Here is an 18,244-nt window from a genome sequence, read left to right on the forward strand (position 1 = left end):
TGAACTCCGTATTGGACCTTGAACTCCGTCCTGTACGGTACTACTAGTATACTAGTAGGAGTAGCAGCAGCAAGCCTGCCTGTTTCTCTCCCTCTTCCTCCCCCCGCCACCCACCTTGTATTTCTCCCCGCACGTCACCATCTCCTCCTCCTGGAGATTTTCTTCTCTCTCTTTTCTTCTTTTTTTTTTCTTTACTTCTTTGCTCTTCTCTCTACATTTCTTCCCCTCTTTCCCCCCCCCAAACCCCTCCCATTCCGTCACCAAGAGTGTGTTGACGTGAGTTTAAGTAGCTCATCGTCGGATTCTCTTTCTCTCCAGCTTATCGTTAGAGCTTCCTCCGCACCCGCTTTATTGCACCCACACAGCTCTTTCGGCGCACAATGGCGAGCGAAGACAACGGTCAAGATCCTCCCAAGCGAGATGTTCGCAACCACCTGCTCTTTGAGATCGCAACTGAGGTCGCCAATCGGGTGGGAGGTATCTACTCCGTCCTCAAGTCTAAAGCTCCCGTCACCACCGCCGAGTATGGTGAACGATACACCCTGATCGGACCGCTCAACCGAGCCTCCGCAGCGGTTGAGGTCGAGGAACTGACTCCATCGAACCCTCGACTGATTGAGACAATCCAGTCCATGAAAGAGCGTGGCATTGAGATTGTCTATGGCCGCTGGCTGATTGAAGGTGCCCCTCGTGTGCTACTCATTGACACTTCAACTGGTTACAAGTACTTGGACGAGTGGAAGGGAGACCTGTGGAATACGGCCGGAATTCCCTCTCCCGCAGGAGATACCGAAACGAATGAGACCATTGTGTTTGGCTACTTGGTAGCATGGTTCCTGGGTGAAGTATGCGACTGAGAAATCCCACAGGCATAAATGAAAGTGCTAACCAAGTGTCGTAGTTCATCGCACACGAACGTCGCAAAGCAGTTGTGGCTCATTTCCATGAGTGGCTTGCTGGTGTTGCCCTTCCTTTGACGAAGAGGCGCCATATGGACCTAACCACGATCTTCACCACCCACGCCACACTGCTCGGTCGCTATCTATGCGCAGGGTCGGTAGACTTCTACAACAACCTGCAGCACTTTGACGTCGATGCAGAGGCCGGTAAGCGCGGCATCTACCATCGATACTGTATCGAGCGGGCTGCAGCGCACACGGCCGATGTCTTCACAACCGTCTCTCACATCACTGCCTTCGAAAGCGAGCACTTGCTCAAGCGGAAGCCCGATGGTGTGCTACCGAACGGACTGAATGTGAAGAAGTTCTCAGCTGTTCATGAGTTCCAGAACCTGCACTCGCAATCGAAGGAGAAGATCAATGACTTCGTTCGTGGACATTTCTACGGCCACAACGACTTCGATCTCGACAACACTCTGTATGTCTTTACTGCCGGTCGCTATGAGTTCCGCAACAAAGGTGTGGATATGTTCATCGAAAGTCTGGCGCGTCTCAACCACCGCCTCAAGGCGAGCGGATCAAAGACAACGGTCGTCGCCTTCATCATCATGCCTGCTCAGACTTCGTCACTCACTGTCGAGTCGCTGAAGGGCCAAGCTGTCGTGAAGTCGCTTCGCGAGACCATCCATAACATCGAGCAGGGCATTGGCAAGCGCATGTATGAGCGCTCTTTGGCATGGAAAGAGGGCGACAACATGCCGGATGAGAAGGACCTGATTACGAGTCAAGATCGCGTTCTTTTGCGCCGTCGGCTTTTTGCCATGAAGCGCCACGGCCTGCCGCCTATCGTTACCCACAATATGGTTAATGACCATGAAGACCCAATTCTGAATCAGATCCGTCGGGTGCAGTTATTTAACCACTCGTCGGACCGAGTCAAAGTGGTCTTCCATCCTGAGTTCCTGAACTCCTCCAACCCAGTGTTGCCGCTTGACTATGATGACTTTGTGCGCGGCACCCACCTTGGAGTTTTCCCCTCTTATTACGAGCCGTGGGGATACACCCCTGCCGAGTGTACGGTGATGGGCGTTCCTAGCATCACCACCAACCTTTCTGGTTTCGGTTGCTATATGGAGGAATTGATCGAGAACTCGTCCGACTACGGTATCTATATTGTGGACCGTCGCATGAAAGGGGTGGATGACTCCGTGAACCAGCTTACGGACTTTATGTTGAACTTTACTCAAAAAAGCCGGCGACAACGGATCAACCAGAGAAACCGGACCGAGAGATTGAGCGATCTTTTGGATTGGAAGCGGATGGGTCTGGAGTACGTTAAGGCCCGGCAGCTTGCTCTGCGGAGAGGTGTGTATTCCCCTCGTGACTTGGACACTCACTATTAGGTACTGATCAGCGTTTGTAGCTTATCCTTCGTCGTTTGAAAACGGAGAGGACGTTTACGATATCATCGGGGGCACAGAGCAGAAGATCTCGCGTCCCCTCTCTGTTCCTGGATCTCCAAGGGACCGATCTGGAATGATGACCCCGGGAGACTTTGCCTCCCTCCAGGAGGTCAAGGAAGGTCTCAGCACGGAGGACTATGTTGCTTGGCGACTTCCGTAAGTCGAGCCCTGATACTTGTGGAGAACATGCAGTCGCTGACCAGTTTTCAATGCACAGGACCAGCGAGGAAGAAGAGCCAGATGACCACTACTTCCCTCTTACTCTCCGAACGAAGAAAGCCACCGATCGGCCTGCCTCCCCGCTCGACCGGCTTTCGTTGAATGGTGATGCATGATTGATTGTCTATACGATACCAACCGACATCCAAGTCCTTCTTTCCTTCATGTGAAACACATTGTTATGTAGTTGTTGCATTTTGTGCCAGTCCTTTGCCTTCGTCCGAGCATGCTTGCAGTTTTGACTATTGTCGAATTGTCTCGATTTGTAGGTCCTGAATACAGCGCATCGTTCCGTTTGCCGTGCTCCATTAGTTTGGTTCTTTTCACCCCCTTGTTTAATATTGATATGTTCCCTCTCCTTCGCATGCCTCGATTGTACATCCTCTCTACTCAGTCACCACACAGATTGGAGATTAGATACTTCGAATGCACTGAACCATTCCGTCCATAGCCAGTATTTTTATGGTGACACTTGGTGGTAGACATGGAGAGGCCAATACACAGGGATTGTAGTCCGAAACGGGAGCTGAAGGAGTTCACAGTGGTGATTGTCCTCGAGACGCCAAGAGGTTGAGTCATTTAATGGATTAATGGACACAGAGGGAGAGAGTTGTGGTGCGGGTCTTCGGAGCGGGGAGCTGCGAGAGGATCAACACCAGCCAGGATCATTGAGACATTGAGAGATCCAGCCCAATTAGACTTTGGGATTATCGCTGGTGAGCGGAGAATTGCGCTTCGGTGAGAAGGTAGTGGTAGTATGGCACCTGCAGCACAATACGTGCTGTACATGTGATGGTGGTGGGGGTTCGTTTCCACATCAGTTTCCCTGTTCCCCTCCCTCCCCTCCCCTCCCCTCTCTCTCCTACTACTTATACTTCCGTTCCCCTCTCTCTTCCTCTCGTCCCCTTCCTCTTCCTCTTCCTCTTCTCTTCTCTTCTACCTTTCATCCTTCTCATTACACTCTTCAAAACCTCAATTTAATCTCCAATTTCCGCCGTACACTATCGTCCGGTACGACTCACAATGAAGCTACGCAATCAGGATGACTTTCCGAGTCTTCTCGCTAGGGTTCAGACGGATCAAGGTATCGTACTAGTATAATGGCAGTCACAGCTCGCGCATGACAGGTGTTCGACTCGAGTCTCCGCCCTCCTCTCGGAATGGGGCAGGGACTCGGTCGTTCTGAGATTATACTGTCATAACTTGATCTAGATAATACTAGCGAAAGGACATGCGTGGCATTGATTGTTCCATACCCCTATACACAAGATGGAAAGGGGAGCTCTGTCTCCCCATTGCTGACAATGTCCAGTACTTTGATCTTGACTTGAACTCTGTGCCAAGATGTCTACTGACAAGATCACCTTCCTGACCAACTGGTACGCAACAATAATTCTTACAGGTAGCCTCATATGTGGGATCCCTGCTAAAGCTGTTGTGTTTCAAGGCACGCGACCCCGTACCACGCCCCCCTTTACCTTGCGCAGAGCAAAGGCTTCTTCAAGGAGGAGGGCCTCAAGGTTGCTCTGCTCGAACCCAATGACCCCTCCGATGTCACCGAGATTATCGGCAGTGGCAAGGTTGACATGGGTTTCAAGGCCATGATCCACACTCTGGCCGTATGTGCTCCCCAGATCAACAGCTTCTGCTGGTTGCTAACCATTGCGATCAGGCCAAAGCTCGTAACTTCCCGGTCACCTCGATTGGCTCTCTCCTCGATGAGCCGTTCACTGGAGTCATTTACCTCAAGGGTAGCGGGATCACCGAAGACTTCCGCTCTCTGAAGGGTAAGAGGATTGGTTATGTCGGCGAGTTTGGCAAGGTGCGTACAATACAGACCACCCCCCTCCCGTGCCCTACGCTAACTGATAATCATAGATCCAAATCGATGAGCTGACCAAGTACTACGGCATGACGGCGGACGACTACACCGCTGTGCGCTGCGGCATGAACGTGACCAAAGCGATCATCGAGGGCACAATCGACGCGGGAATTGGTCTCGAGAACGTGCAGATGGTCGAGTTGGCCGACTGGCTGGCGAGCCAGAACCGCCCGCGCACCGACGTGCAGATGCTGCGCATCGATCAGCTTGCGGAGCTTGGCTGTTGCTGCTTCTGTTCCATCCTGTACATCGCCAACGACGCCTTCCTGGCTGCCAACGGCGAGCGCGTTCGCAAGTTCATGAATGCTGTCAAGCGTGCCACCGAGTACGTCCTTGCTGAGCCCGCCCAGGCCTTCGAGGAGTACGTCGCCATGAAGCCCATCATGGGCACCCCGGTCAACCGGCAGATCTTCGAACGGTCGTTCGCGTACTTCAGCCGTGACCTCAAGAACGTCCAGCGCGACTGGAACAAGGTCACCAACTACGGCAAGCGGTTGGGAATCTTGGACGCGGACTTCCAGGCGAACTACACCAATGAATTCCTGTCCTGGGATCTGGATGCCGATTCCACCGATCCGCTGGGCGACCAGAAGCGCATGGCTGAATTGCAGAAGGAGGTGGCTGACCAGGGTGGTTTCCGCCGGTTGCAAGTGGCCTCTGCTTGAGTTCCTCGTTGCCTAGCTGAATGGGAGAAATTGTTTCCTGTGAACAATCTCACTGAAATTATCAGGCTAGCAGTCTCAGCTAGCTATGCACTCGTTATGAAATGAATAATTCTCAAGCCTCGGCTCTTTTCTCACTTTGCAGGAGGTGTAGTTGTTACCTGGCCCATGTAGTGATTGTGCTCCTTCCACTGGAGGTCCGTAACTTATGAACGAAGTTGTCCCACACCAACATAGCATATGCATTCTATACTTTATTGAAGCTGATAAAGTCGCTCAAACATTGCTTGCCAGTCTTAAAGGCAATCTATGAACTACACCTGTACCCCGGGTCTCATGTTCCTGCTTCGATGATCTTCATCCTCTCTGTGCGGAAGAGAGCCTATCCGGTGATGTCCTAACAGAGTCGAGAGTTCCACCCCCTCCCCACCTTCAACATCGCTCAAACTTCCCTCGTCCTCGGCGGCCCAGCGTTTCAAGGGCCGGAAGCCTCCCCGCTCCCGACCATTCACCCGACGGAGCGCAGTCCTCCGGAACAGGAATCCGAGTCGGCGCACGAGACAAACAACGACAACGAGGAGCAGCGCACAACCCAGGAGCCCGACCACAGCTGTACTCCCCTTAGTGCCAAACCGCCCTAGTCCATCGTCCTCATCTCGATCCACCCCCGAGACCACAACCGCCTCCTCAGCCGCCGGATCCCAGCGCGCAAGCTTCGACGCACTCAGCACATGGCCCGAGGCATTCAGCGCCAGCACGCGGAGATACCTGTACGCAGTCGCATCCTCCGAGATAGGGATCACAGTCTCGAACCCCACCTTAGGCACGGTCGTGACTCGCGCAAAGGCGGCGGCCCTCCCACTCCCACTCCCACTCCCACTCCCACCACCACCACCCCCCTTTTCTCCCATTCGCCCCTGCTGCTGCTGCTGCTGCTGCTGCTGCTGCTGCTGCCGCCGCTCAGCAGAAACATCATCCGTCCCCTCCAGCCCCCACGCCACCACCTCCGTAGCCCCATTCCAACTCGCGGCGGCGCGATACCGATACACCTCGAAATCCGGGCGTGTGCGCGGGGCCCCACGCCAGGGGTGCTTGAACACGCGGTAGGAGAGGATGTTGCCGAGGCCGAACTCGCGCTGGGGACCGAAGTGCACATGGCAGAGGGGCTCGCCGGCGCGCGAGAACTCGGTCCAGGCGGCGTTCCAGCCGTAGCCGACCAGCACGTTGCCGTTGGGCAGGAGCTGCAGGCTGCCCTGGCTCTGGCTGCTGAGGGCCTGGTCGGGGGCGTTCCAGTACTGGTGGCGCAGGCGGACGGTGAGGCGCGTCTGGTCGAGGTCCAGGTACAGGCCGCGGGAGGTGCGGGCGGGGGCGCCGAGGCCGCGCGAGGCGTTGTCGAAGAGCGTGATGGCGGTGTCGTTGTCGCGGAAGCGGGCGTGGTGTTGCCAGGTGAAGTTCGTGGCGGGGCCGGGGCCTGCTGAACCCCCGAATGATTCCGCGGGGGAGGAGGTGAGGTCGGTGAAGTTATTCCGCTTCCCGCCCAGCCGCCACAGGATCTCGCCCGTACGCCCGTCGACGTAGCTCAGACAGTTGGCGTACCGCGCGGAGACGAGGTAGTTGCCGCGCCGGTCCTTGTCGACGCTGTTGATGTGGAAGAAGTCCCAGGGTTGGTCCGCGGAGGCGCCCTGCCCGGCCTCGCGGCCGCGCTCGACGTCCTCGAAGGCGAAATGCTCCGAGGCGTGCCACTCGAAGAGGAGCCGGCCCGTCTCGACCTCGACCTCCTGGAACGTCCCCTCCCAGATCCAGCCGGCCACGGGGCCGACCCGGCCGGTCTCGTCGGCCACCCGCGAGAGGTCGGCGCGCCGCCGGTCGTAGCTGGTCAGCAGCGCCGTGTCATCGTGCGTGATGTGGAACTCGTGCAGATCGCCGGGGAGGTTCCGCGCCGCCGTGAACTTATACGCTTCTTGATACGAGGAGTCGAGCTTTATCCCTGGCCAACATGCCACGCATGGAGATTTAGAATATTCGTCGCACTTCTTCAGCGGTTCCTCCTTCCCCAGAGCAAAGCTCAACACTAACTAACCCCCGCTCAAGACAAGCCAGGAAAGAAAAGAAAAAGCAAACATACCATGAAATACGTGCCCCTCCCATGCCCAACATCGGCGTCGCTCCCCACCCAGAAGGTCAGATACTCCCGGCCCCGGTACCGCTGCACGTTCAGGTTGTACGTCTGCCCGTACTCCCGGGTCCAGATCAGGTGGCCGTCGGGGTCGAGGATCATGGGCCCTGGACGGTGGACGCTGGCGCCCCGCGGCGCGAGCAGGTAGTACTCCCCGGCGACCTTGCAGCGCGGACTGGTCTGCACCCAGTTCACGGCCAACCCGACGGTCGTGGTCGACCGGAAGAGCTCCGTGGGCCACGAGCCCATGCGGCCCTGGTCGTAGAGTTGCGATTGATTGTAGGGGCCCTCATCTGCGAGGACCGCCGCTGGTAGCAGTAGCAGTAGCAGTGGCAGTAGGAGGGAAGTCGGGAGGGGGAGGGCGCTGCCCTGCGTCAACGGCATGATTATCGCTGGGGAATGCGGGGCATTGAGCTGCGGGGCGGTAGCGGTAGCGGTAGCGTCAAAAACAAACACAGAAGAGAAGGCTCAGAGTCGCATATCCAGTCCGTCGGAGAGGCAGAGGTCAAAGGAAGAGGGAGCTCAGGCCGAATGAATGCGAGGCGGATCTTCGATGTTCATAAACACCGGCGGGAGATCCACACCTGGGCCGTCGGCGGTTGAAAATCGGTTGGCTGCCATCTGTGCCCCGAGGATAAGGGGGGAGGGCCCACTTAGAGTGATAGTATGAGTCTCTTGCGATATGTTTGTTAAAAGCATGGTGCATGGTGCATGGTGCATGGTGAATGATGCATGATGGTGTGGTGTGGTCCACGCGTTGGAAATGAGTGGTTGCCGCTGGGCAATGCGTTTCTCTACCACTAGACGTGTGACTAGTCGTTGGATTTTGCAGGTTGAGGAGATGACGAATCCTTAATTAGTATCGATAAAAATAATCCCATTCTCCTCACGTGAGGTTGGTACTCCTCATGAGATGCGTTCGATTTGGGAATTGATGTCCTTAGCTGGTGTCTAGGCTCCAAACTGACAGGTCTTCCAATGGCTAAATCCGAGCGTATGTATTGAATACTGATCACGCGGCGTCCTCAGACTGCAAAAGCAGATTACAGTACATTCGACCGGCAGTAAATCACAATGTATGCTGTATTTTCGTCTGGTAGTTCAGCTAGTCTATCTCAGAAGGGGGTATGTATGCACTAATTAAAAGATAGACAGAAGAAGTGTCGCGATGATTAGAAGGGGTATCGTTCGTCCGACCGTTTACTTGCTACGCTTGTAAATCTTGGACAGGAAGGCCTCGAAGACCTCCTTCTTCAAGCCCTCGGCCTCGTTGATGCTGTCGATCTTGCCGCGCAGCTCGCCAACCACCTTCTCCTCATACTCCAGGTAGACCTTCTCCAGGTCGAGCTCCTTGTAGAGAGCCTTGACCTTGGCCTCCTGCTCGCTGTCCTTGCGACCGTACGCGGCGTCGAGCACCTTGCGCTGCTCCGCGGTGCAACGCTGGATGGCCTGGTTCACCAGCCAGGAGCACTTGTTGTCCTGGATGTCGGTGCCGATCTTGCCGATGACGGCGGGGTCACCGTAGGCGTCGAGGTAGTCGTCCTGGACCTGGAAGTACTGACCGAGAGGAATCAGGATGTCGTGGGCCTGGCGGAGGTTCTCGGGGGTCGCGAGCTGGAGGTAGTGCAGGGCCAGCGCGACGGGGAGGTAGAAGCTGTAGTACGCGGTCTTGTAGGTGACAATGAACATGTACTTCTCCATGGAGAAGTTGTCCAGGTTGACGTTGTTCTCGGGGGCGGTGATCAGATCGCACAACTGGCCCAGCTCGGTCTGGTAGGTGATCTCGTGGAACAGCTCGACAAGGTCGATGTAGGCGGGGTGGGAGCGGAAGTGTTTCTTGAGGATGATGTAGATGCCGGACTCGAGCAGGAAGGCGTCGTTGATCGCGATCAGGCCGACGCCGTCGTGACGGTACCAGCAGGGCTGGCCACGGCGGGTGATGGAGCTGTCCATGATGTCGTCGCTGACCAGGAAGAAAGCCTGGAGCAGCTCCGTGAGCCAGCCGAGCATGCTCAAGTGCTTGAACTGCTCCTCGCTCAGGGGCTGCTTCAGGAGAGCCAGAGCGGTATCGGGGACGGAAAGACCGCGGTTGAGTTTTCCACCAGGAACATTGACATTGAGGTTCTATGCGCGAAGCAGCGAAAGGCTTTAGTGAGTCTACTGCCATGTATCACGATATAGGGTAGGGATTCGGCTGGACGACATACCTTCTCAAACCATTCGAGCGCATTCTGGGGCAAGTTGTACTGCTTCGCAGAGTTCAGGAGATCATCGCGAATTGTGGGGAAGATAGCCTCGAAAGAGGCACGGCTGGTGGTGGAAGGCATTGTGCGAAAGGATCACTGTGAACAGCGAGCGAGGAGGGAAGGGGAGAGAAGGAGAGAGGAAGAGAAAAGGAAAAAGAAAGTCGCAACAACGATAGTTAAACAGTGGGAGGAGGAGAGAGAGAGGGGGAAACAGACAAAGCAACCGCCAGCCAAGATCAATGCCCCATACAATTATGGGTAAATTATTGTTTGCGACGCCCCGCTGTTTGCCGCGTTTGCTACTGCTGACCCAAAAGGGAAATTCACTTACTCCCGGGCTCCATTCCAGTCCCGAGTCCAGTCCAGTCCGACCAGTCCAGCTCCTGCTGCATCTATCTATTTGTGGTTGCTCTTTGTCGCATTTCTAACCGACCTCTGGCCTCATTTCTCACGAATTCCTAGTGTCTCTGGTCATTTTGGACGCGTGACAATCGTTCCCGTACCCTTCGCCGCGGGCTTGGTCAAGCTCTCCCAAGCTCAATCAAAACAGCCTCGTGCAATGGCCCTTGCGCATTACTAGATTCACAAACCTTTTCAAATCTACTCGACGAACCGGGCATTACGGCTGTCAATCTAACTGCGTTTGCGCGCAGGATCCTTACCGCCAGATGGCTGCTCAATTCACAGATGAGAACATCAAGGAGCTGAAGTTCCGACTCGAAGATGCGGCGATCAAGTGCTCCGAACGATGCCTCTACCAATCGGCAAAATGGTACCGTCGCCAACTGACTCCTCGTCAACCCGTGCGATGAAGGAAAGCTAACAGGATTGTCAGGGCTGCGGAGATGCTCGACTCCCTCGTCCCAATCGACCAGTATGAAACGGATCCCGATTCACCAATGGACCAGCCCGATGCTCCTCCAAACGCCCAGAACCCCTACCTCCGGACCCAAGACTCCATAGAAGCGGCGCTCGAGGCGCAAGAGTCGTATAAATATCTCCTGGCCAAGTCATACTTTGACACCCGCGAATACGACCGCTGTGCCGCCGTCTTCTTGCCTCCGACTATATCCCCCATCCCTCTTGCGACTGCATCGCCCAACCCGAAACATAGGCAATCGTTGACTCCGCAGAAAGGCAAATCTAAGGCATCGCCGTTCGCAGGGGTGAAGGACAATGGTGCGACAAGGAATCCCTACCCTAGGCTTAGTCAGAAATCCTTGTTCCTCGCCTTGTATGCCAAGTACCTGGCAGGCGAGAAGCGCAAGGATGAGGAGACGGAGATGGTGCTAGGTCCTGCTGATGGAGGGTCCACAGTCAACCGGGAGTTGCCAGATCTGGCTCGAGGGCTAGAAGGATGGTTTACCGAGCGACGCGAGAAGGGACTAGAGGGTCGGAACCAGGGTTGGTTGGAATACCTTTACGGTGTCATACTCCTCAAGGGGCGGAATGAGGATGAGGCCAAAAAGTGGTTGATTCGGAGCGTGCACTTGAACCCATTCCACTGGGGCTCGTGGCAAGAACTGAACGACTTACTGGCCAGCACGGAAGACGTACGCATACCTCAGCTACATCTGACAAGTTGGTTGCTAACCACTGTGTGCAGTTGAAACAAGTTGTCGATCTTCTCCCGCAGAACATCATGACTCTCATCTTCCACGTATACTGTAGCCAAGAGCTATATCAAGCCACAGATGATACGTACCAGGCTCTGTCCGAGCTGGAGACGATCTTCCCAAAAAGCGCCTTCCTCAAGACACAGAGAGCACTCCTCTACTACCACTCGAAAGGTAAGATTGCTTCGCACGAGACGTTTTCTCTGAGCCTGACCCGACGGATTCCACAGATTTCGAAGCAGCATCGCACATCTTCACAGACATCCTCATCACCTCACCCCACCGCCTCGACAGCCTCGACCATTACTCCAACATCCTCTATGTCATGGGCGAGCGTCCGCAGCTCGCCTTCGTCGCCCAAGTCGCGACGGCGACCGACAAATTCCGTCCCGAGACGTGCTGCGTCGTAGGAAACTACTACTCGCTCAAATCCGAGCACGAAAAAGCAGTCATGTACTTCCGCCGCGCGCTGACGCTCGACCGGAACTTCCTCTCCGCCTGGACCCTGATGGGCCACGAATACATCGAGATGAAGAACACGCACGCTGCGATCGAGTCCTACCGGCGGGCCGTCGACGTGAACCGCAAAGACTACCGCGCCTGGTACGGGTTAGGCCAAGCCTACGAAGTCCTCGACATGTCCTTCTACGCGTTGTTCTACTACCAACGCGCCGCCGCCCTGCGGCCGTACGACCCGAAAATGTGGCAGGCCGTGGGATCGTGCTATGCCAAGATGGGCCGCATCGAGCAGAGCATCAAGGCCCTGAAACGGGCCCTCGTTGCCGGCTCCTACTACGCCGAGGACTCTTCCTCCCAGGTCGGTGGCATGGGCGGCGGCGGCGGCCCTGCCCGCAAGATTCTCGACCCGGAGACATTACACCAGATCGCCACACTCTACGAGCGCCTGGGCGACGAGGAGGAAGCCGCCGCGTACATGGAGCTCACCCTGCAGCAAGAGTCCGGGCAGGTCGTCCAGGAGGAGGAAGAGGTCTCGTCCGACGACGATCAGTCCGGCACGGATGTCCCGTCCAGCTCGCGCCGCACGCGCAAGTCGTCGAGGGAGGCAGAAGAAGAGGAGGAGACATGGCACGGCACGGGGGTCACCGCGACGACGTCCAAGGCGCGGCTGTGGCTCGCTCGGTGGGCGCTCCGCGGCGGCGATCTGGATCGCGCGGATCAACTGGCCGGCGAGTTGTGCCAGGATGGGGTGGAGGTGGAAGAGGCCAAGGCTTTGATGAGAGACGTTCGCGCCAGAAGGGAGGGTGGTTGATGCATACATGTTCAGGTGTCTCATACCCCTTCGAATTAGCCAGGCGTTTTTATGGAATCTCAGTTTGTAATGTGTCTCGAATTATATCTGTATACGAACTAGACAAGCCAGTACCCTAAGGGGGTCACTCGATTAAGCGATGGATTAAGCGTTGTAACTCGTATGGCATCTCATATTGACGAAACGGTCTAGTGTCTTCTGTCGATCTCATTATACATACATTCCAATGTGAACCTATGCAGAACACCCAGAAAGGGCCACAACATACATACTGGCTTATTGAAGAAAGAGCGATGTAGCAAAACCCAGGGTTACAAAGACTACCTTCGTCAACATGCACCACCGAGATGGGTCACCGCGAACAACTCGCTCAGCAGAAGCAGCTCCCGCCAATTGAAACTAATCGTAGCCTTGATATCGACGTCTCTACGTGTCCCTCTCCCACGGCCCTCCGCTGCTCTCCGATGACAGTGCATAGGGCTTGCATGAAGACCGTCGTCATGCGAAGTACGCTCCCCCGTCCCGCCGAGATCCCACTTCACGCACGCATAGAAGTACCGTCTCCCGATTGACTCCCAGGTGTGACGGAGGCCGAGCCTGGCATCGTCGGGGCTGATGTTGAGATTCAGGAAGCTTCGGTCTAGGACGAAGATTTTGCCGGTTGGAGGGTGGGTTATGCTTCTGGTTTGCAGGGCGCGCGTGATGCGTTTGCTGAGGTCGAAGAGGAGGTGGCCGAGGGAGGAGTCGTTGCTGGTCAGGATGATGAGTCCGAGGCGTGGACATGGTGTTGTCGTCTTTGGCGTGTGTGTCAGCAGGATATCCAGGAGATTGTCAAGGGGTTGGGTGTGGTGCTGCGGATGGGGCTGCTGGGGGGCTGTGTGGTTGCTGCACGTTGGAGTCATATATATGGGGATATTCAGGAGTAGAGTTGCGAGAGGTGGATTTGGTTTGTGAGGACAATTATCAGCTATATTGGTGAAGCTAGATATCTGCGGTGGTGAAGGTGAAGGTAGGCTGCTGCATCGTCCGGTCCTTAAAACCTCGGTACTGTCTAGGGTGCTGACCTGACCAGGCTCTCGAGGCCGAGGAATTGACTTGTCTGCGTGTTCAGAATCAGGGTTGCGGTTTGCATATCCTCGCTGGCGGGAGGTATGAGCCGACGGGTTCTCATTAATGGTCGAAGAATTTTGTCGACCAGCTTTGTTTTCAGCTGATGGAGCCCGATCCACAGGTCCATCTGCATATATAGGTATGGTACGGCTGTTCGGACAAATTGGAACATTTGGCGACGTTAGCAGCGTGGTTGATCTTTCTAAGGGTTTGGGAGCAGGCGATGGTATATCCGGTGGGTCGCTTGAGAGAATGGCAGCGGTGGTGTTGGTCCCCGACCTCAATGTAGAGCATTGACTGGAAGAAATGCTTCCAGATCGTTCATTTGAGACATGATGTGCTGATCCAGTTCCAAGTTTCACGCGCTTGGACCACTCGCTTCGCTCTTTGCCCATGTCATCCGTGGGAACAGCTCGAGCGTCTTCGGCCAGTTGTTGCAGCTCAGCATATGATGCCGCATCCTCGATAGCCCTATCCCAGTGTATCTTGGTGATTCTCGGAAAGCGAAGTGCGAAATATCCAGCATTGGATGGTTTCTCAAACCCACTACCGAGTATCTCGACAATGAAGGGAGTCTTGAACACAACCTCCATTCTGGAGGCGACATTGGTTCCATAATGAAGTGAGAACCTGTGGTCAGATTCGGCGTTGCAGGCATGAAACTCGCCGAACTGATTGAGGACCTGCATGTTCTTCAAACTCATGCCATTGCGGTCAAGCACATCCACAACCTTAAACTTAGGAGAGACGTTGAACTGCGCAACTGCATCTTTGTTGGTGAGACAGCCGACGTAGAACTCCGTCCATAGCAGCTTTCTGACTTGGTGTAGGGCTGTCGCATTTTGCGGATTATATCTCGCGCCAATGATTGCGAGGTCAACCGTATCACCCAGCCCCGGTATATAATCCTTCTTGAGCTTGATCCAGCGGCCGAACGTGTTATTCTCCTGGCCTGAGAAGATGGTAAAGTAGGGGTCCTCGCATCCTTTGAGTACAAAGCCCTCCCACCGCTGTGCAATTCCCCTGGAAAAGATGCTCTCCAGTCGGGCCTGGCCGTCATGTCGCGAGAAATCCACTATTTGTTGCTCAGCAATATCTGCACGCCCGGGGACAACGTGTATGATGTCTTTGAGAAGTAGACGTCGTTCCCGATGCGGCCGCCTTAAGCATATATTATCATCGAGAAGCAGAATGTCGAAGAAGACCATCATCAGATGTTCATGGGGTTGCGGTCTGGCTGCAATCAGCAACAGAATTGTAGATGATATCCTATTGCGAAACTCACGGGGAATCGCTTTCAGTACCAATGAAGGTACCGGACCGAGATATAAATTTACGCAGCTTATGAAAGTCCATGATCTTGTTGTGTTTGTCACTCCAGACAAGTAATTCGCCTTCAAGAATGCACCTTTGGGAGACCTTGCACCCAGGCGCTCCTAATTTCAAGGAGTCTTTGATGACCTGGTGGATACCTATCCTGTCGACAGTAGAATCTTTACCGCTTTTAGAGAATATTTGTATGGAACTAGGGCCCAACGTGAGGTCAATATGTACTTGACAGTATTCACCATCGTACTTCCTTTCAATACTCATTCGACGGCGATTGACCATGCGACAGCAGTGCTTGATGCTCCGGGCCTTGTGGTACTCCGGTCGACCGATCTTGACCCCAACTATAGGATTGAGATGTTGCAAGGCCAGATAAGCCAGGTCCTTGGCCAATCCAGGGTCCGGGTGTGGCGGGAAATGGCTGATGGGGTCGGAGCGGAGCATACTGAGCGCACCCTCGAATGTGTCTTGGAAGAGAAGGAGAGGCTGAAGGAGAAAGTGGAAGCTCCGCAACGTCAAAGGCAAAGGAAATACAACAGGGTAATACCCCTTGAGTATCATGCGCGTTAACCACTTTGCATCCTTGCTCCTGAGTCGCTTGAAGAGAGAGCCTAGGGCCTTCTCGACGTCGACCGCGGTGTGCTGCTTTCGCACTCGAGGACCGGAGAATCTGCAACGGGCAGCAATACTGTTCAATGCAGAGTCAATCTCCTCGACCGTTACCTCTCGACCCGGGTCGAGATCGTTCTCCGCTTGCCGCATCACATTTTCGACACATTGGCCGAGGTCGAGTCCGCTGGACACGCGCCAACGCTCGAGCTCTGCCCGTCTGGAGGACCCGAGAAGTAAGCATCGCGCTATAATCCTCGCCAGCGAGGTTTCTTGCAGCCAGTAGACCCTGTCTGGCCTCTTCTCGGGAAACATGCAGGACAACAGGGCCAGAAGATCAGTGTCGGGGCCACGTATCTGTTTCCCATGCTGGGAAAACCACCGAGTCACGGCCCGCACATCAGGATTGAATGCTCGCGCTTCATGTGTCGCCTTCAAGATTCTGTTGTCCTCGAGAGTGGAGAGTAGATCGCACAAATGAGTGAATTTGAACCCCATCAATCAGACAGATAGACGCGTCTGCTGCTGCGATCATTGAGACACCGGTTCCTAGAGGTGTCCAAAGCTTCAAATACACGAGACCGCATTGATACGATAGAAGACTGAAGGGTCAACGAACTATGGCCGGGACAATGAACCTATCTGCAAAGCAAGGGTGCGAAAAAGGTCGGAAAAGAGCCAGGGAGACGCGTCCATGGATCGCGAAGGCACGTGATGCGAACCAGATTTGGTCTTAATTAGTGAACACTGGCCATCGTTCTCATTTACTCTTGGAACCGTTGAATAGCAGAAAAACTCGGATTGTGCTCATGAATCCTTCGCATAGAATACATAATGTGCAGAGCCCTAGAAGCTGCTGCGATTGACTGATCAATTCTAACCAACAATGATCCCAGTGGTCCAGGTGGCAACCATAAACAACAAGAAAAAGAAAACACCGCCGAACTCCAGGCTTTTCAAAGTAAAGCAACAAGACAAATAGATGAGGCCATGTGTTGGAAAGAAGTGAGAAACGCCGCTTACAAAATACCTTGCTTCTGGAGATCAAGGTAGATTCTCTCCGGCATCACGTTTCCTTCCGCATCCTCCATCTGCACCACGTTGTCACGGTTGTCTCTGTCCTTCTTACGGTCCTTTTCAAGCTTCTCCCATAGTCGCAATGCCTCGTCAATCCGAGTGATCTCACGGAAGAGATTGGTGTTCGACGTGATTCCCAAACACTTCAGGCCGAAGATATGCAAGGCCTCAGAAAAGTGCTTGTCGAAGGCGCGACGGCCCATGTATACGAAATTTCCGCAGATTTCGCATGGGTATTCGACACCAAGACCGTGCAACTTGTAGAGCCAGTAAGGGATGGGCTTTCCATCCCAGGCAAGTGGCAGCTTGAGAGGATTGTAGATTCGATCGTCGCCTTCATCATCAGATTGGTCGTTTCCACGATCTCCGCCGGTGTATTCAGATTCGTTCAGTAGCGCTTCAAGTTCCATTTGACGCTCCCTCTCAGTCATGCCCTGCTTGCGCTCGACATTGATCTTGGTCGCCTCACGCTCTGCGCTAAGGACTTGCGTAAGGGACCGGACGCGATGTTCCCTCTCTGCCACCGCGCGTTCCTTCAATCTGTGGGCACCTGGGATCCCGCTGCCAGCAGCTGGCGCGGGTCTGTCGCTGGAGTCACCGGCGGCCTTACGAGCCTCAGCGGCACGGATATGCTTCTTGCCCGTCAGGTGGTTCTTGTAGACGTTCTCATTCGTGAACTCTCTCTCGCAGTCAGCACACCAGATGCCTTCCCCAGACCCTTCAGTCTTCGGGCCCTGAGTCCCATTCTCTGCCTTCTCCTCCGTCCAGCCCGGAACCTCGTTCGCCGACCATTGTTTCTCGAATTCATCGTCGAAGCTAGCAAACAGCTTGCTGAGATCTTGTAGCGGTCTTACCTTCTTGATGAAGCTTTCCAGGTAACTCGCGAGCTCGCCGACGTATTTGAAGTATCTATCTGAGATCTTGTTGTTGCGTTTGATCGGCAATTGCGGGGGCGTAAACGCATCGAAGATGTCGAGGTATTGAACGTACGAAAGCCTTTTCACACCGGGGAGGTTCAGGTACTCCTCGTGCAAGGCCGTCAGGTCCAAGAACTGCCCGTAGCTTTCCTCACCGGTGAACAGATTGTCAACTTCCATTCCGGTCGTCTCACCCTCGCCAAGCTGACGGCGCTTGTAGGCCCGCTCGAGGTTCTCGACCGGTTCATTGGGGTAGCGCTTGTGGAAGTCCTTGATTTCGTCCAGCTGTCGGTAAAACTCCTCGAACTGATCGCCGGTCGAGATAGATTGGATCTCCTTGTTGCGCGCGCCATCGGTATCCTTGTAAATGTCCAGCAGTCTCTTTGACTGTTCCTCTATGCGGTTGAGAAAGTGTGAGACCTCGTGGTCGCGGTTCAGGCGGTCGCGTAGCTATATTGAAGAGCAATAGTTAGCATCTGCGGTGACTGTGACAACGGAGCGCTCACGCACATTACGAGGTTCTTCAGCCACGCGGTCGGCAATGGCCTGCTCCAACCGCTCCAGGTCCTCATGGATAAATCTCTGTTCTTCAAGAATCATGTTGAAAGCGCGCACAGAGTGTCCGTTCGGTCTATGCGATGTAATACTCACCCCAGATTGGAGGATGTTACGCCGCTCTATCGGCGCCACCCATGAGAGCTTTGCGGGCGAATTGCGGTCACGTGGAGCGGGCGGTGAGTCCTCGATCGCTGCGAAAAGTCGCGAGCTC

The 18,244-nt window shown here is 54.7% G+C and overlaps 7 protein-coding genes across 7 annotated transcripts; 3 read left to right on the plus strand and 4 right to left on the minus strand.

Moving 5' to 3' along the window:
* Positions 1-141: 141 nt before the first annotated feature.
* BO95DRAFT_446617 (glycogen [starch] synthase) lies at positions 142-3,033 on the plus strand. The gene is made up of 4 exons (XM_025587434.1): positions 142-845; positions 902-2,264; positions 2,323-2,518; positions 2,580-3,033. Exons 1-4 carry the CDS (start codon positions 381-383, stop codon positions 2,695-2,697), a joined length of 2,142 nt encoding a protein of 713 aa, XP_025438291.1. The 5' UTR covers positions 142-380; the 3' UTR covers positions 2,698-3,033.
* An 824-nt stretch (positions 3,034-3,857) lies between these two features.
* On the plus strand, positions 3,858-5,235 carry BO95DRAFT_397603 (NMT1/THI5 family protein). Its single transcript, XM_025583779.1, has 4 exons — positions 3,858-3,960; positions 4,029-4,200; positions 4,254-4,403; positions 4,460-5,235. Exons 1-4 carry the CDS (start codon positions 3,926-3,928, stop codon positions 5,126-5,128), a joined length of 1,026 nt encoding a protein of 341 aa, XP_025438292.1. The 5' UTR covers positions 3,858-3,925; the 3' UTR covers positions 5,129-5,235.
* Positions 5,236-5,439: 204 nt separating this feature from the next.
* BO95DRAFT_372322 (arylsulfotransferase family protein) lies at positions 5,440-7,685 on the minus strand (the record flags this gene model as incomplete). The annotated part of the gene is made up of 3 exons (XM_025582996.1): positions 5,440-6,024; positions 6,097-7,104; positions 7,251-7,685. 3 exons carry the CDS (start codon positions 7,683-7,685, stop codon positions 5,440-5,442), a joined length of 2,028 nt encoding a protein of 675 aa, XP_025438293.1.
* A 680-nt stretch (positions 7,686-8,365) lies between these two features.
* Positions 8,366-9,741, minus strand: erg20 (bifunctional (2E,6E)-farnesyl diphosphate synthase/dimethylallyltranstransferase). Its single transcript, XM_025583780.1, has 2 exons — positions 9,509-9,741; positions 8,366-9,425 (listed from the first exon to the last, which is right to left on the minus strand). The coding sequence occupies exons 1-2, from the start codon at positions 9,626-9,628 to the stop codon at positions 8,502-8,504; spliced, it is 1,044 nt and encodes a 347-aa protein (XP_025438294.1). The 5' UTR covers positions 9,629-9,741; the 3' UTR covers positions 8,366-8,501.
* Positions 9,742-9,902: 161 nt separating this feature from the next.
* On the plus strand, positions 9,903-12,427 carry BO95DRAFT_397613 (anaphase promoting complex subunit CDC23; the record flags this gene model as incomplete). The annotated part of the gene is made up of 4 exons (XM_025583781.1): positions 9,903-10,319; positions 10,383-11,100; positions 11,154-11,337; positions 11,394-12,427. Coding segments are annotated over exons 1-4 (2,040 nt in total), but the record flags the coding sequence as incomplete, so codon positions are not given.
* Positions 12,428-12,649: 222 nt separating this feature from the next.
* BO95DRAFT_476314 (ATP dependent DNA ligase domain protein) lies at positions 12,650-16,119 on the minus strand. Its single transcript, XM_025589924.1, has 3 exons — positions 14,829-16,119; positions 13,692-14,776; positions 12,650-13,670 (listed from the first exon to the last, which is right to left on the minus strand). Exons 1-3 carry the CDS (start codon positions 15,977-15,979, stop codon positions 12,763-12,765), a joined length of 3,144 nt encoding a protein of 1,047 aa, XP_025438296.1. The 5' UTR covers positions 15,980-16,119; the 3' UTR covers positions 12,650-12,762.
* A 157-nt stretch (positions 16,120-16,276) lies between these two features.
* BO95DRAFT_397618 (SF3a splicing factor complex subunit PRP9) lies at positions 16,277-18,129 on the minus strand. Its single transcript, XM_025583782.1, has 2 exons — positions 17,986-18,129; positions 16,277-17,925 (listed from the first exon to the last, which is right to left on the minus strand). The coding sequence occupies exons 1-2, from the start codon at positions 18,073-18,075 to the stop codon at positions 16,501-16,503; spliced, it is 1,515 nt and encodes a 504-aa protein (XP_025438297.1). The 5' UTR covers positions 18,076-18,129; the 3' UTR covers positions 16,277-16,500.
* Positions 18,130-18,244: the final 115 nt, after the last annotated feature.

This window comes from Aspergillus brunneoviolaceus (assembly GCF_003184695.1).
Source record: "Aspergillus brunneoviolaceus CBS 621.78 unplaced genomic scaffold BO95scaffold_74, whole genome shotgun sequence".
Taxonomy (NCBI): domain Eukaryota; kingdom Fungi; phylum Ascomycota; class Eurotiomycetes; order Eurotiales; family Aspergillaceae; genus Aspergillus; species Aspergillus brunneoviolaceus.

Bases quoted from the DNA above. Each gene is read 5' to 3' on its own strand.
- BO95DRAFT_446617 (XM_025587434.1), top strand. From the start codon at position 381: ATGGCGAGCGAAGACAACGGTCAAGATCCTCCCAAGCGAGATGTTCGC. The intron at 2,265-2,322 runs GTGTGTATTCCC...CAGCGTTTGTAG, and splicing joins GCAGCTTGCTCTGCGGAGAG to CTTATCCTTCGTCGTTTGAA. The intron at 2,519-2,579 runs GTAAGTCGAGCC...TTCAATGCACAG, and splicing joins TATGTTGCTTGGCGACTTCC to GACCAGCGAGGAAGAAGAGC.
- BO95DRAFT_397603 (XM_025583779.1), top strand. From the start codon at position 3,926: ATGTCTACTGACAAGATCACCTTCCTGACCAACTG. The intron at 3,961-4,028 runs GTACGCAACAAT...TTGTGTTTCAAG, and splicing joins ATCACCTTCCTGACCAACTG to GCACGCGACCCCGTACCACG. The intron at 4,404-4,459 runs GTGCGTACAATA...TGATAATCATAG, and splicing joins ATGTCGGCGAGTTTGGCAAG to ATCCAAATCGATGAGCTGAC.
- erg20 (XM_025583780.1), bottom strand. From the start codon at position 9,628: ATGCCTTCCACCACCAGCCGTGCCTCTTTCGAGGCTATCTTCCCCACA. The intron at 9,426-9,508 runs GTATGTCGTCCA...CTTCGCGCATAG, and splicing joins CGCTCGAATGGTTTGAGAAG to AACCTCAATGTCAATGTTCC.
- BO95DRAFT_476314 (XM_025589924.1), bottom strand. From the start codon at position 15,979: ATGGGGTTCAAATTCACTCATTTGTGCGATCTACTCTCCACTCTCGAG. The intron at 14,777-14,828 runs GTGAGTTTCGCA...GATTGCAGCCAG, and splicing joins GGTACTGAAAGCGATTCCCC to ACCGCAACCCCATGAACATC.
- BO95DRAFT_397618 (XM_025583782.1), bottom strand. From the start codon at position 18,075: ATGATTCTTGAAGAACAGAGATTTATCCATGAGGACCTGGAGCGGTTG. The intron at 17,926-17,985 runs GTGCGTGAGCGC...TCTTCAATATAG, and splicing joins TGGCTGAAGAACCTCGTAAT to CTACGCGACCGCCTGAACCG.